Source organism: Passer domesticus, chromosome 33, assembly GCF_036417665.1.
Source record: "Passer domesticus isolate bPasDom1 chromosome 33, bPasDom1.hap1, whole genome shotgun sequence".
NCBI lineage: Eukaryota > Metazoa > Chordata > Aves > Passeriformes > Passeridae > Passer > Passer domesticus.
In genome coordinates this window covers 96,039-113,813 of record NC_087506.1, presented here as the reverse complement: position 1 = coordinate 113,813, position 17,775 = coordinate 96,039, and the positions used below count along the sequence as shown (strand labels likewise).

The 17,775-nt window shown below is 50.4% G+C and overlaps 1 protein-coding gene across 1 annotated transcript in view; it reads right to left on the bottom strand.

Annotated features, from left to right (window-relative positions):
* The window catches only part of SRCAP (Snf2 related CREBBP activator protein), a 129,183-nt gene that overhangs the window by 90,207 nt on the left and 21,201 nt on the right, over positions 1-17,775 (bottom strand). The window contains 5 exon segments of the mRNA XM_064401832.1: positions 256-337; positions 905-963; positions 2,582-2,741; positions 10,808-10,948; positions 15,253-15,438. Coding sequence (XP_064257902.1) covers positions 256-337; positions 905-963; positions 2,582-2,741; positions 10,808-10,948; positions 15,253-15,438 — 628 coding nt within the window.

The window sequence follows — 17,775 nt, the reverse complement described above, 5'->3', positions numbered from 1 at the left end:
AACAAAATGGCACCAAAATGGCACCAAAATGGCACCAAAATGGCATGAAAATGATACAAAATGGAACCAAAATGGCACCAAATGGAACAAAATGGTATAAAATGGAACTAAATGGCCCAAAATGGAGCAAAATGGCACAAAATGGAACAAAATGGCACCAAAATGGTCAAAAATGGTACAAAATAGAACCAAATGGCTCCAAAATGTCACAGAAGATCCCCTCCCCCCCCCGTCCCCTCCCCCCCCCAGTCTCACCCTCCTCCTCCTCAGCCTCGAACTCGGCGTCCTCCTCGCGGGGCCCCCAGGGCGGGGGAGGGGCCTGGTCCCGCCGCAGCACCTGGGGAGAGAGAATGGGGGAGGGGAGAGGTGAGAGTGGGGGAGGGGAGAGGGGAGAGGGGACAGGAGACAGGTGAGACAAGGGGGGAGGGGACAAGGGGGGAGGGGCAGGGGAGACAAAGGGGAAGGGGATGGGAGAGGGGGAGGGGACAGGTGAGAGTGGGGGAGGGGCAGGCAGGGGAGGGGCGGTACCTGCGGGGGGAGGGGCAGTGTCAGTACCTGTGGGGGGAGGGGCAGGGTCGGTACCTGTGGGGGGAGGGGCAGGGGCAGTACCTGTGGGGGGAGGGGCAGGGTGGGGGAGGGGCAGTACCTGTGGGGGGAGGGGCAGGGTGGGGGAGGGGCAGTACCTGTGGGGGGAGGGGCAGTACCTGTGGGGGGAGGGGCAGTGTCAGTACCTGTGGGGGGAGGGGCAGTACCTGTGGGGGCAGGGGCAGTACCTGTGGGGGGAGGGGCGGTACCTGTGGGGGGAGGGGCGGTACCTGCGGGGGGAGGGGCGGTACCTGTGGGGGGAGGGGCAGGGTCGGTACCTGTGGGGGGAGGGGCAGTGTGGGTGGGGGAGGGGCAGTACCTGTGGGGGCAGGGCTCCCAGCAGCTCCCCCAGGGGCCGGGGGGGGCTCTCGGCCGAGGCTGCCAAGGAAACGACAAGTGAGAGCTGGGCACCCATGGGTGGCACCTGGGCACCCACGGGTGGCACCTGAGCCTCCCCCAGCACCCACAGGTAATACCTGGGCACCCATGGCTGGCACCTGGGCACCCACAGGTGAGGCCGTGGCACCCCCAGCTGGCACCTGAACCCCCCTGAGCACCCATGGGTGAGGGCACGGCACCCCCAGGTGACACCTGAGCACCCATGGGTGGCACCTGAGCCCCCAGAGGTCAGGCCATGGCACCCCCAGGTGAGACCTGGGCACTCATGGGTGGCACCTGAGCACCCCCAGGTGGCACCTGAGCACCCATGGGTGGCACCAGGGCGGGTACAAGGGGCACCTGAGCACCCAGAGGTGAGGCCATGGCACCCACGGGTGCCACCTGAGCCTCCCTGAGCACCCATGGGTGGCACCTGAGCACCCCCGGGTGGCACCCGAGCACCCATGGGTGGCACCAGGGCAGGCACAAGGGGCACCTGAGCACCCAGAGGTGAGGCCATGGCACCTCCAGGTGGCACCTGAGCCTGAGCACCCACAGATGGCACCTGGGCACCCATGGGTGACACCTGAGCACCCCCAGGTGACACCTGAGCACCCCCAAGTGAGGCCATGGCACCCCCAGGTGAGTCAGGGGCACCCACAGGTGGCACCTGAGTGGCCACAGGTGAGACAATGGCACCCACGGGTGGCACCTGAACCTCCCTGAGCACCCACGGGTGGCACCTGGGCACCCCCAGCTGACACCTGAGCACCCCAAGTGAGGCCGTGACACCCACGGGTGGCACCTGAGCACCTGAAAACCCACCCAAACCCCACCTGAGATGCCCCCAAACCTATCCAGGTGACCCCAAACCCATCCAAACCCCCTGAGATGCCCCCAAACCCCTCTGAGATGCCCCCAAACCCCTTGAGGTGCCCTCAAACCCCCTGAGATGCCCCAAACCCCCTGAGATGCCCCCAAACCCCCTGAGATGCCCCCAAATCCCCTCAAGGTGCCCCCAAACCCCCTGAGATGCCCCCAAACCCCCCTGAGATGCCCCCAAACCCCCTCAAGGTGCCCCCAAACCCCCTCAAGGTGCCCCCAAACCCCCCTGAGATGCCCTCAAACCCATCCAAACCCCCTGAGATGCCCCCAAACCCCCCTGAGATGCCCCCAAACCCCCTCAAGGTGCCCCCAAACCCCCTCAAGGTGACCCCAAACCCCCCTGAGATGCCCCCAAACCCATCCAAACCCCCCTGAGATGCCCCCAAACCCCCCTGAGATGCCCCAAACCCCCCTGAGATGCCCCCAAACCCCCTCAAGGTTCCCCCAAACCCCCTCAAGGTGACCCCAAACCCCCCTGAGATGCCCTCAAACCCTCCTGAGATGCCCTCAAACCCCCTCAAGGTGACCCCAAACCCCCTGAGATGCTCCAAACCCCCTCAAGGTGACCCCCGGGTTACCTGGGCAGGTGAGGGCGGCGGGGCGGGGCCGCGGCGCGTTGAGGCTGCGGCTCAGCAGGTCCCCCAAACCCCCCTGAGATGCCCCAAACCCCCCTGAGATGCCCCCAAACCCATCCAGGTGACCCCAAACCCCCCTGAGATGCCCCCGGGGTTACCTGGGCAGGTGAGGGCGGCGGGGCGGGGCCGCGGCGCGTTGAGGCTGCGGCTCAGCAAGTCCGAGTAGCGCTCGGTCTGGCCCACGATGAAGTCCAGCTGCAGGTCCAGCGCCTTCTTGCGCTTCTCCTCCAGGCGCGACTGCTGCTTGAACTGCACCACCTGCGGGGGGCGCGGCTCACCCGGGGCACCCAAAGGTGCCTGGGGGCACCCGGGGGTGCCGGGGGGTGGGCACGGGCAGGATGGGGGTGGTGATGGGCATTGATGGGCGGCCAATGGGCGTTGAGGGGCATTAGAGGTCATCAACGGTCATTAATGGTCATGAGAAGTCATCAATGGTCATCAAAAGTCATCAATGGTCATGAGAGGTCATCAATGGTCATTAGAGGTCATCAAAGGTCATCAATGGTCATTAGAGGTCATCAATGGTCATTAATAGTCATGAGAGGTCATCAATGGTCATCAACGGTCATTAGAAGTCATCAATGGTCATTAGAGGTCATCAATGGTCATTAATAGTCATGAGAGGTCATCAATGGTCATCAATGGTCATCAATAGCCATTAAAGGTCACCAATGGCCATTAGAGGTCATCAATGGTCATTAGATGCCATCGATGGTCATTAATGGTCATTAGAAGTCATCAATGGTCATTAGAGGCCATCAACAGTCATTAATGGTCATCAGAGGTCATCAATGGTCATTGAAGAGCAGCCAATGGGCATCAATGGTCATCAGAAATCATCAATGGTCATTAATGGTCATTAGAAGTCATCAATGGTCATCAATGGTCAGTAGAGGTCATCAATGGTCATTAATGGTCATGAGAGGTCATCAATGGTCAAGAGAGATCATCAATGGTCATCAATGGTCAGTAGAGGTCGTCAATGGTCATTAATGGTCATGAGAGGTCATCAATGGTCAAGAGAGATCATCAATGGCCATCAACAGTCATCAGAAGTCATCAATGGTCATTAGAGGTCATCAATGGTCATGAGAGGTCATCAATGGTCATTAGAGATCGTCAATGGTCATTAATGGTCATGAGAGGTCATCAATGGTCATTAATGGTCATTAGAGATCATCAATAGTCATTAATGGTCATGAGAGGTCATCAATGGTCATGAGAGGTCATCAATGGTCATCAACGGTCATTAGAAGTCATCAATGATCATTAGAGGTCATCAATGGTCATTAATAGTCATGAGAGGTCATCAATGGTCATCAATAGTCATTAAAGGTCACCAATGGCCATTAGAGGTCATCAATGGTCATTAGATGCCATCGATGGTCATCAATGGTCATTATAAGTCATCAATGGTCGTTAGAAGCCATAAACAGTCATTAATGGTCATCAATGGTCATCAATGGTCATTGAAGAGCAGCCAATGGGCATCAATGGTCATCAGAAATCATCAATGGTCATTAATGGTCATTAGAAGTCATCAATGGTCATTAGAGGTCATCAATGGCCATCAATGGTCATTAGAAGTCATCAATGGTCATTAGAGGTCATCAATGATCATCAACGGTCATTAGAGGTCATCAATGGTCATTAATGGTCATGAGAGGTCATCAGTGGTCATTAGAGGTCATCAATGGTCATTAATGGTCATGAGAGATCATCAATGGTCATCAATGGACAGTAGAGCTCGTCAATGGTCATTAATGGTCATGAGAGGTCATCAATGGTCAAGAGAGATCATCAATGGCCATCAACAGTCATTAGAAGTCATCAATGGTCATTAGAGGTCATCAACGGTCATGAGAGGTCATCAATGGTCATTAATGGTCATTAGAGATCATCAATGGTCATTAATGGTCATGAGAGGTCATCAATGGTCATCAATGGTCATTAGAGATCATCAATGGTCATTAATGGTCATGAGAAGTCATCAATGGTCATCAATGGTCATTAGAGATCGTCAATGGTCATTAATGGTCATGAGAGGTCATCAATGGTCATGAGAGGTCATCAATGGCCATCAACGGTCATTAGAAGTCATCAATGGTCATTAGAGGTCATCAATGATCATTAATGGTCATTAGAGATCATCAATGGGCGTCAATGGTCATTACAGGTCACCAATGGTCATTAGAGGTCATCAACGGTCATCAATGGCCATGACAAGTCATCAATGATCATTAGAGATCATCAACGGTCATTAGATGCCATCAATGGTCATCAATGGTCATTAGAGTTCATCAGTGGCCATTAGAAGTCATCAATGGTCACTAGAGTTCACCAATGTTCATTAGAGATCATCAACGGTCATCCATGGTCATCAATGGTCATTAATGGCCATTGATGGGCATCAATGGGCACGCAATGGGCACGCAATGGACATAAATAGACATCAATGGTCAACAATGGTCATTGATGGGCACCGATGGGCATCAGTGGTCATTAGAGGTCATCAATGGTCATCAATAGCCATTAAAGGTCATCAATGGCCATTAGAGGTCATCAATGGTCATTAGATGCCATCGATGGTCATTAATGGTCATTAGAGGCCATCAATGGTCATTAGAGGCCATCAACGGTCATCAATGATCATTACAGATCATCAACGGTCATCAATGATCATTAGAGATCATCAATAGTCATCAATGGTCCTTAGGGGTCATCAATGGCCATCAATGGCCATAAGAAGTCATCAATGGTCATTCGAGACCATCAATGGTCATGAATGGTCATCATCAATGGGCATTAGAGGTCATCAGTGGTCACTAGAGGTCATCAGTGGTCATTAAAGATCATCAATGTTCATTAGAGGTCATCAACAGTCATCAACGGTCATCAATGGTCATCAATGGTCATTAATGGTCAATAATGGTCATTGATGCACATCAATGGGCACGCAATGGACATAAATAGTCATCAATGATCATCGACGGTCAACAATGGTCATTGATGGGCACCCAATGGGCATCAATGGGCACCGATGGGCATCAGTGGTCATTAGAGGTCATCAATGGTCATAAATGTTCATCAACGGGCATCAATGATCGTTAGAGATCATCAATAGTCATCAATGGTCATTAATGGTCATCAACGGGCATCAAGGATCGTTAGAGATCATCAACGGTCATCAATGATCATTAGAGATCATCAATAGTCATCAATGGTCCTTAGGGGTCATCAATGGCCATCAATGGCCATAAGAAGTCATCAATGGTCATTCGAGACCATCAATGGTCATGAATGGTCATCATCAATGGGCATTAGAGGTCATCAATGGTCACTAGAGGTCATCAATGGTCATTAGAGATCATCAATGGTCATCAATGGTTATTAAAGAACATCAGTGATCATTAGGGGTCATCGATGGTCCTGAATTGCCATTAGAAGTCATCAATGATCATTAGAGATCATCAATAGTCATCAATGGTCCTTAGGGGTCATCAATGGCCATCAATGGCCATAAGAAGTCATCAATGGTCATTCAAGATCATCAGTGGTCATGAATGGTCATCATCAATGGGCATTAGAGGTCATCAGTGGTCACTAGAGGTCATCAATGGTCATTAGATGCCATCAATGGTCATCAAAGATCATCAATGCTCATTAGAGGTCATCAACGGTCATCCATGGTCATCAATGGTCATCAGGGATCATCAACAGTCATCAATTGTCATCAGAGGTCATCAACGGTCATCAACGGTCATTAATGGTCATTAATGGTCATTAATGGTCATTGATGCGCATCAATGGGCACCCAATGGGCATCAATGGGCACGCAATGGACATAAATAGTCATCAATGATCATCGACGGTCGACAATGGTCATTGATGGGCACCCAATGGGCATCAATGGGCACCGATGGGCATCAGTGGTCATTAGAGGTCATCAATGGTCATAAATGTTCATCAACGGGCATCAATGATCGTTAGAGATCATCAATAGTCATCAATGGTCAGTAATGGTCATCAACGGGCATCAACGATCGTTAGAGATCATCAATGGTCATTAGAGGTCATCAATGATCATCAACGGTCATTAGAGGTCATCAATGGTCATTAATGGTCATGAGAGGTCATCAGTGGTCATTAGAGGTCATCAATGGTCATTAATGGTCATGAGAGATCATCAATGGTCATCAATGGACAGTAGAGCTCGTCAATGGTCATTAATGGTCATGAGAGGTCATCAATGGTCAAGAGAGATCATCAATGGCCATCAACAGTCATTAGAAGTCATCAATGGTCATTAGAGGTCATCAACGGTCATGAGAGGTCATCAATGGTCATTAATGGTCATTAGAGATCATCAATGGTCATTAATGGTCATGAGAGGTCATCAATGGTCATCAATGGTCATTAGAGATCATCAATGGTCATTAATGGTCATGAGAAGTCATCAATGGTCATCAATGGTCATTAGAGATCGTCAATGGTCATTAATGGTCATGAGAGGTCATCAATGGTCATGAGAGGTCATCAATGGCCATCAACGGTCATTAGAAGTCATCAATGGTCATTAGAGGTCATCAATGATCATTAATGGTCATTAGAGATCATCAATGGGCGTCAATGGTCATTACAGGTCACCAATGGTCATTAGAGGTCATCAACGGTCATCAATGGCCATGACAAGTCATCAATGATCATTAGAGATCATCAACGGTCATTAGATGCCATCAATGGTCATCAATGGTCATTAGAGTTCATCAGTGGCCATTAGAAGTCATCAATGGTCACTAGAGTTCACCAATGTTCATTAGAGATCATCAACGGTCATCCATGGTCATCAATGGTCATTAATGGCCATTGATGGGCATCAATGGGCACGCAATGGGCACGCAATGGACATAAATAGACATCAATGGTCAACAATGGTCATTGATGGGCACCGATGGGCATCAGTGGTCATTAGAGGTCATCAATGGTCATCAATAGCCATTAAAGGTCATCAATGGCCATTAGAGGTCATCAATGGTCATTAGATGCCATCGATGGTCATTAATGGTCATTAGAGGCCATCAATGGTCATTAGAGGCCATCAACGGTCATCAATGATCATTACAGATCATCAACGGTCATCAATGATCATTAGAGATCATCAATAGTCATCAATGGTCCTTAGGGGTCATCAATGGCCATCAATGGCCATAAGAAGTCATCAATGGTCATTCGAGACCATCAATGGTCATGAATGGTCATCATCAATGGGCATTAGAGGTCATCAGTGGTCACTAGAGGTCATCAATGGTCATTAAAGATCATCAATGTTCATTAGAGGTCATCAACAGTCATCAACGGTCATCAATGGTCATCAATGGTCATTAATGGTCAATAATGGTCATTGATGCACATCAATGGGCACGCAATGGACATAAATAGTCATCAATGATCATCGACGGTCAACAATGGTCATTGATGGGCACCCAATGGGCATCAATGGGCACCGATGGGCATCAGTGGTCATTAGAGGTCATCAATGGTCATAAATGTTCATCAACGGGCATCAATGATCGTTAGAGATCATCAATAGTCATCAATGGTCAGTAATGGTCATCAACGGGCATCAATGATCGTTAGAGATCACCAATAGTCATCAATGGTCCTTAGGGGTCATCAATGGTCATCATTGGTCAGTAGAGATCATCAATGGTCATGAATGGTCATCATCAGTGGGCATTAGAGGTCATCAATGGTCATTAGAGATCATCAATGGTCATCAATGGTTATTAAAGAACATCAGTGATCATTAGGGGTCATCAATGGTCGTGAATTGCCATTAGAAGTCATCAATGATCATTAGAGATCATCAATAGTCATCAATGGTCATTAATGGTCATCAACGGGCATCAATGATCGTTAGAGATCATCAATAGTCATCAATGGTCATTAATGGTCAACAACGAGCATCAATGATCGTTAGAGATCACCAATAGTCATCAATGGTCCTTAGGGGTCATCAATGGTCATCATTGGTCAGTAGAGATCATCAATGGTCATGAATGGTCATCATCAGTGGGCATTAGAGGTCATCAATGGTAACTAGAGGTCATCAATGGTCATTAGAGATCATCAATGGGCATTAGAGATCATCAATGGTCATCAATGGTTATTAAAGAACATCAGTGATCATTAGGGGTCATCAATGGTCGTGAATTGCCATTAGAAGTTATCAATGATCATTAGAGATCATTGATGGTCATCAATGATCATTAAAGGTCATCAGTGGTCATCAATGGTCATCAACGGTTATTAAAGATCACCAGTGGTCATTGGGGTCATCAATGGTCATCAATGGTCATTGAAGGGCACCAATGGGCACTCAGTGGACATTAAAGGTCATCAATGGTCATCAATGGTCATAAGAGATCATCAATGGTCATTAATGCTCATCAGAGGTCATCAATGGTCATTAGAGATCATCAACGCTCATTAGAGATCATCAATGATCATTAGGGGTCATCAGTGGTCACCAATGGGCATCAATGGTCATCAACGATCATTTAGGGGTCATCAACGGTCATTAGAGGTCATCAGTGGTCATCAATGGTCATCAACGGTCATTAGAGGTCATCAGTGGTCATCAAGGGGCACCAATGGTCATCAGTGGTCATCAATGGGCATCAATGGTCATCAACGATCATTTAGGGGTCATCAACGGTCATTAGAGGTCATCAGTGGTCATCAATGGTCATCAACGGTCATTAGAGGTCATCAGTGGTCATCAAGGGGCACCAATGGTCATGAGTGGTCATTAGGGGTCATCAATGATCATTAGAGGTCATCAGTGGTCATCAATGGTCATCAACGGTCATTAGAGGTCATCAGTGGTCATCAATGGGCACCAATGGTCATCAGTGGTCATCAATGGGCACCAATGGTCATCAGTGGTCATCAATGGGCATCAATGGTCATTAGAGGTCATTAGAGGTCATCAGTGGTCATCAATGGGCACCAATGGTCATCAGTGGTCATCAATGGGCACCAATGGTCATCAGTGGTCATCAATGGGCATCAATGGTCATTAGAGGTCATCAGTGGTCATCAATGGGCATCAATGGTCATCAGTGGTCATTAGGGGTCATCAATGGTCATTAGGGGTCATCAGTGGTCACCAATGGGCACCCAAAGGTCATCAGTGATCATCAGGGGGCACCAACGGGAGTCAATGGGCACCAACGGGCACCGATGGTCATCAATGGTCATTAGAGGTCATCAATGGTCATTAAAGGTCATTAGGGATCATCAATGGTCATTAGAAGTCATCAACGCTCATTAGACATCATCAATGGTCATCAATGGTCATTAGAGGTCATCAGTGGTCATCAATGGTCATTAGAGATCATCAATGATCATTAAGGATCATCAATGGAATGGTCATTAGGGGTCATCAGAGGTCATTAATGGGCACCCAAAGGTCATCACTGATCATCAGGGGGCACCAACGGGCACCGATGGCTGGTACTGAACTGTGCCCAGGTGTACCCCAGGTGTGTGTAACTGTGCCCAGGTGTATCCCAGGTGTGCCAGGTGTATCCCAGGTGTATCTCAGCTGTGCCCAGGTGTGTCAGGCTTGCCCAGGTGTATTTAACTGGACCCAGGTGTATTTAACTGTGCCCAGGTGTGCCCAGGTGTATCCCAGGTGTGCCAGGTGTGCCCAGGTGTATCCCAGGTGTATTTAACTGTACACCAGCTGTACCCTAGGTGTGCCCAGGTGTACCCCAGGTGTGCCAGGTGTACCCCAGGTGTGCCCAGGTGTACCCCAGGTGTACCCCAGGTGTGCCCAGGTGTACCCCAGGTGTACCCCAGGTGTGCCCCAGGTGTGCCAGGTGTGCCAGGTGTACCCCAGGTGTATCCCAGGTGTGCCCAGGAGTATCCCAGGTGTGCCCAGGTGTATCCCAGGTGTGCCAGGTGTGCCCAGGTGTGCCCAGCTGTATCCCAGGTGTGCCCAGGTATGTTTAACGATACCCCAGGTGTATCCCAGGTGTGCCCAGGTGTATCCCAGGCGTGCCCAGGTATGTTTAACGATACCCCAGGTGTATCCCAGGTGTGCCAGGTGTGCCCAGGTGTGCCCAGCTGTATCCCAGGTGTGCCCAGGTATGTTTAACGATACCCCAGGTGTATCCCAGGTGTGCCCAGGTGTATCCCAGGCGTGCCCAGGTATGTTTAACGATACCCCAGGTGTATCCCAGGTGTGCCCAGGTGTGCCCAGGTGTATCTCAGCCGTGCCCAGGTGTGCCCAGGTGTGCCCAGGTGTGCCCAGGTACCTTCTCGACGCTGCTCCAGAAGTGGCGCACCTCGCGGGCGATGGCGGCGGCCACGCGGCGCAGCTTGGCCTGCTCCTCGCGCTTGGCGCGCTCCTGGCGCTGCCGCTGCTCCTCGTGGTGCCGCATCACCATCCGCACCACCTGGGACAGGTACAGACAGGTGAGACACACAGGTGTGACAGGTGAGAGAGGTGAGAGAGGTGAGAGACAGGTGAGAGACAGGTGAGACAGGTGAGAGACAGGTGAGAGACAGGTGAGAGACAGGTGAGACACAGACAGGTGAGAGACAGGTGAGACAGGTGAGACAGGTGAGAGACAGGTGAGACAGGTGAGACATGTGAGAGACAGGTGAGACAGGTGAGAGACAGGTGAGAGACAGGTGAGACAGGTGAGACAGGTGAGACAGGTGAGAGACAGGTGAGAGACAGGTGAGAGACAGGTGAGAGACAGGTGAGACAGGTGAGACAGGTGAGAGACAGGTGAGAGACAGGTGAGAGACAGGTGAGAGACAGGTGAGACAGGTGAGACAGGTGAGAGACAGGTGAGAGACAGGTGAGACAGGTGAGACATGTGAGAGACAGGTGAGACAGGTGAGAGACAGGTGAGACAGGTGAGACAGGTGAGAGACAGGTGAGAGACAGGTGAGAGACAGGTGAGAGACAGGTGAGACAGGTGAGACAGGTGAGACAGGTGAGAGACAGGTGAGACAGGTGAGAGACAGGTGAGAGACAGGTGAGACAGGTGAGAGACAGGTGAGACAGGTGAGACAGGTGAGAGAGGTGAGAGACAGGTGAGAGACAGGTGAGAGACAGGTGAGAGACAGGTGAGAGAAGTGAGACAGGTGAGAGACAGGTGAGACAGGTGAGAGGTGAGACAGGTGAGACAGGTGAGGCAGGTGAGAGACAGGTGAGACAGGTGAGGGACAGGTGAGAGACAGGTGAGAGACAGGTGAGAGACAGGTGAGAGACAGGTGAGACAGAGACATGTGAGACACAGGTGTGACAGGTGAGACACAGACAGGTGGGACAGGTGAGAGACAGGTGAGAGAGGTGAGAGAGGTGAGAGAAGTGAGAGACAGGTGAGAGACAGGTGAGAGACAGGTGAGAGACAGGTGAAACAGGTGAGACAGGTGAGAGACAGGTGAGAGACAGGTGAGAGACAGGTGAGACAGGTGAGGGACAGCTGAGAGACAGGTGAGACAAGTGAGAGAAGTGAGAGACAGGTGAGAGGTGAGAGACAGGTGAGATACAGGTGAGGGGACACCAGGTGGACACGCCTCCTGCAGGTGAGCGAGCTGCCCTCGCCCAGGTGGCACCTCAGGGGGCACAGGTAACAGAGAGCACCCAGAACCACCCAGAAACCACCTGAGAGCTCCCCAAAACCCCGCCCAGGTGTATCCCAGGTGTATCCCAGGTGTATCCCAGGTGTGCCCAGGTGTGCCCAGGTGTGCCCAGGAGTGCCCAGGTGGGCCCAGGTGTATCCCAGGTGTGCCCAGGTGTGCCCAGGTGTGCCCGGGCTTAGGGCACAGCCTCTCCACATCCCCAAACCCACCTGAGATGCCACCACAGCTGCTCCAGTGCACCAAAAAGCACCGGAAACCATCAAAAAACGCCCAAATTTCGCCCGATTTTCACCCAAATTTCACCCAAATTACACCCAATTTTCGTGGAATTCGTGCCCAGGTGTGCCCAGGTGTCATCTGATGTTCTCCAGGTGCTCAAACCCACCTGAGATGCCACCACGGGTGCGACAGGTAACCAAAAACCAACAAAAACCACCACAAAACCACCACAAAACGCCCAAATTTCGCCCGATTTTCACCCAAATTTCACGGAACTTTCACCCAGGTGTGCCCAGGTGTGCCCAGAATTAGGGCACAGCCTCTCCACATCTCCAAACCCACCTGAGATGCCACCACAGCTGCTCCAGTGCACCAAAACCACCCAAAACCACCACAAAACGCCCAAATTTCGCCCGATTTTCACCCAAATTTCACCCGATTTTCACCCAAATTTCACGGAACTTTCACCCAGGTGTGCCCAGGTGTGCCCAGGGTTAGGGCACAGCTTCTCCACATCTCCAAACCCACCTGAGATGCCACCACAGCTGCTCCAGTGCACCAAAACCACCAGAAACCATCAAAAAACGCCCAAATTTCGCCCGATTTTCACCCAAATTTTGCCCGATTTTCACGGAATTTTCGCCCAGGTGGGCCCAGGTGGCCCCAGGTGTGCCCAGAATTAGGGCACGGCTTCTCCACATCCCCAAACCCACCTGAGATGCCACCACAGGTGTGACAGGCAACCAAAACCACCCGAAACCATCAAAAAACGCCCAAATTTCACCCAATTTTCACCCAATTTTCGCTCAAATTTCACAGAATTTTCGCCCAGGTGTGCCCAGGTGTCACCTGAGCTTCTCCAGGTGCTCAAACCCACCTGAGATGCCACCACAGCTGCTCCAGTGCACCAAAACCACCGGAAACCATCAAAAAACGCCCAAATTTCGCCCGATTTTTGCCCGATTTTCACCCAAATTTCACCCAATTTTCACAGAATTCTCGCCCAGGTGTGCCCAGGTGTCATCTGATCTTCTCCAGGTGCTCAAACCCACCTGAGATGCCACCACGGGTGCAACAGGTAACCAAAAACCAACAAAAACCACCACAAAACGCCCAAATTTCGCCCGATTTTCACCCAAATTTCACAGAATTTTCGCCCAGGTGTGCCCAGGTGTGCCCACAATTAGGGCACAGCCTCTCCACATCTTCAAACCCACCTGAGATGCCACCACAGCTGCTCCAGTGCACCAAAAACCACCGGACACCATCAAAAAACGCCCAAATTTCGCCCAATTTTCACCCAAATTTCGCCCAATTTTCACTCAAATTTCACAGAATTTTCGCCCAGGTGTGCCCAGGTGTCACCTGATCTTCTCCAGGTGCTCAAACCCACCTGAGATGCCACCACAGCTGCTCCAGTGCACCAAAACCACCCAAAACCACCATAAAACACCCAAATTTCGCCCGATTTTTGCCCGATTTTCACCCAAATTTCACCCGATTTTCACGGAACTTTCGCCCAGGTGTGCCCAGGTGTCATCTGAGCTTCTCCAGGTGCTCAAACCCACCTGAGATGCCACCACAGGTGTGACAGGTAACCAAAAACCACCCAAAACCACCACAAAACGCCCAAATTTTGCCCGATTTTCACCCAAATTTCGCCCGATTTTCACGGGATTTGTGCCCAGGTGTGCCCAGGTGTGCCCGGGCTTAGGGCACAGCCTCTCCACATCTCCAAACCCACCTGAGATGCCACCACAGGTGCAACAGGTAACCAAAAACCAACAAAAACCACCACAAAACCGTCAAAATTCACCCAATTTTCACCCAAATTTCGCCCAATTTTCACCCAAATTTCACCCGATTTTCACCCAAATTTCATGGAACTTTCACCCAGGTGTGCCCGGGCTTAGGGCACAGCCTCTCCACATCCCCAAACCCACCTGAGATGCCACCACAGCTGCTCCAGTGCACCAAAAACCACCGGAAACCATCAAAAAACGCCCAAATTTCGCCCGATTTTTGCCCAATTTTCACCCAAATTTCACCCAAATTTCACGGAATTTTCGCCCAGGTGTGGCCAGGTGCCCACCTTGCGGGCCACGCCCCTGGGCACAGCCTCTCCACGTCTCCAAACCCACCTGAGATGCCACCACAGCTGCTCCAGTGCACCAAAACCACCCAAAACCACCATAAAACACCCAAATTTCGCCCGATTTTTGCCCGATTTTCACCCAAATTTCACCCGATTTTCACGGAACTTTCGCCCAGGTGTGCCCAGGTGTCATCTGATCTTCTCCAGGTGCTCAAACCCACCTGAGATGCCACCACGGGTGCGACAGGTAAACAAAAACCAACAAAAACCACCACAAAACCACCACAAAACGCCCAGATTTTGCCTGATTTTCACCCAAATTTCGCCCGATTTTCACCCAAATTTCACGGAACTTTCACCCAGGTGTGCCCAGGTGTGCCCACAATTAGGGCACAAGTTCTCCACATCTCCAAACCCACCTGAGATGCCACCACAGGTGGGACAGGTAACCAAAAAACACTACAAAACCCCCAAAATTCACCCAATTTTCACCCAAATTTCGCCCGATTTTCACCCAAATTTCGCCCAATTTTCACCCAAATTTCGCCCGATTTTCACCCAAATTTCGCCCGATTTTCACCCAAATTTCACAGAACTTTCACCCAGGTGTGCCCGGGCTTAGGGCACAGCCTCTCCACATCCCCAAACCCACCTGAGATGCCACCACAGCTGCTCCAGTGCACCAAAACCACCCAAAACCACCACAAAAAGCCCAAATTTCACCCAAATTTTGCCCGATTTTCACCCGAATTTCACGGAACTTTCACCCAGGTGTGGCCAGGTGCCCACCTTGCGGGCCACGCCCCTCTTCCAGCGGCGCTCCTGCGCGAAGTCGGCGGCCAGCCACTGCATCTCCTCGCACAGGTAGTCCCAGTGCACCTTGGGCCGCGCCGGCTCGGGCACCTTGGGCAGGCGCCGCAGCGACCAGAAACCCTCGCGCTTCATCTCGGCCACGCGGTGCTCCACCTCGGCCTCCTGCACGCGGGGGACAGGTGAGGGACAGGTGAGACACGGGACGGACAGGTGAGGGGGAAAATACCTGGGAAAGTGGCAAAAAACCCCGGGATTTTAGCCCAAAATTTGGGTAAATTTGGTTCATTTCAGTGTAAATCAAGTGGCGATCTTATCTGAGACAGGTGAGAAGTGAGACAGGTGAGAGACAGGTGACACATGGGAGGGACAGGTGAGAGACAGGTGAGACACGGGACGGACAGATGAGGGGAAAAAACCTGGGAAAGTGGCAAAAAACCCCGGGATTTTAGCCCAAAATTTGAGTAAGTTGGGTTATTTCAGTGCAAATCACCTTGAGGTTTTACCTGAGACAGGTGAGTGACAAGTGAGAGACACATGAGGGACAGGTGAGAGACAGGTGAGAGACAGGTGAGAGACAGGTGAAAGACAGGTGAGGCAAAAAACCCCCGAGGAAATGGCAAAAAACCCCGGGATTTTAGCCCAAAATTTCAGTAAGTTGGGTTATTTCAGTGTAAATCACCTTGAGGTTTTATGGGAGACAGGTGAGAGACAGGTGAGACAGGTGAGAGACACATGAGGGACATGTGACACAGGTAAGAAACAGGTGAGACACGGGAGGGACAGGTGAGCCAAAAAACCCCGAGGAAATGGCAAAAAACCCCAGGATTTTAGCCCAAAAATTCAATAAATATGAGTTATTTTACTCAAATTTGCCTAACGGATTTTCCTGGAAACAGGTGAGACAGGTGAGAGACAGGTGAGAGACAGGTGAGAGACAGGTGAGAGACAGGTGAGAGACAGGTGAGACACGGGACGGACAATTGAGGGGAAAAAACCTGAGGAAAAGGCAAAAAACCCCGGGATTTTAGCCCAAAATTTGAGTAAGTTTGGTAAATTGTAGTGTAAATCACCTTGAGACTTTATGTGAGACAGGTGAGTGACAAGTGAGACAAATGAGACAGGTGAGAGACACATGAGGGACAGGTGACACAGGTGAGAAACAGGTGAGACACGGGAGGGACAGGTGAGGCAAAAAAACCCCGAGAAAATGGCAAAAAACCCCGTGATTTTAGCCCAAAATTTGAATAATTTGGGTTGTTTCAGGGCACATCACTTTAAGGTTTTATGTGAGACAGGTGACACAAAGTGACAAAGGTGAGAGACAGGTAAGGGACAGGTGAGACAGGTGAGGGACAGGTGAGACACGGGAGGGACAGGTGAGGGGAAAAATACCTGGGAAAGTGGCAAAAAACCCCGGGATTTTAGCCCAAAATTTGAATAATTTGGGTTGTTTCAGTGCAAATCACCTTGAGACTTTATGTGAGACAGGTGAGACAGGTGAGAGACAGGTGAGACAAATGAGACAGGTGAGGGACATGTGACACAGGTGAGAAACAGGTGAGACACAGGAGGGACAGGTGAGGCAAAAAACCCCGAGGAAATGGCAAAAAACCCCGGGATTTTAGCCCAAAATTTGAGTAAGTTGGGTTATTTCAGTGTAAATCACCTTGAGGTTTTATGGGAGACAGGTGAGAGACAGGTGAGACAAATGAGACAGGTGAGAGACAGGTGAGAGACAGGTGAGGGACAGGTGACACAGGTGAGAAACAGGTGAGACACGGGAGGGACAGGTGAGGCAAAAAAACCCCGAGAAAATGGCAAAAAACCCCGGGATTTTAGCCCAAAATTTGAGTAAATTTGGTTCATTTCAGTGCAAATCACCTTGAGGTTTTACGTGGGAAAAACCAGTACGGACCAGTATGGACCAGTACAGCCCAGTATAACCCAGTATAACCCAGTATAACCCAGTATAGCCCAGTATAACCCAGTATAGCCCAGTATAACCCAGTATAACCCAGTATAGCCCAGTATAGCCCAGTATAACCCAGTATAACCCAGTATAACCCAGTATAGCCCAGTATAGCCCAGTATAACCCAGTATAACCCAGTATAACCCAGTATAGCCCAGTATAACCCAGTATAGCCCAGTATAACCCAGTATAGCCCAGTATAGCCCAGTATAACCCAGTATAACACAGTATAACCCAGTATAACCCAGTATAACCCAGTACAACCCAGTATAGCCCAGTATAACCCAGTATAGCCCAGTATATCCCAGTATAACACAGTTGAGCCCAGTATAACCCAGTATAGCCCAGTATAACCCAGTATAACCCAGTATAGCCCAGTATAACCCAGTATAACCCAGTATAACCCAGTATAACCCAGTATAGCCCAGTATAACCCAGTATAACCCAGTATAACCCAGTATAACCCAGTATAACCCAGTATAACCCAGTATAGCCCAGTATAACCCAGTATAACCCAGTATAACCCAGT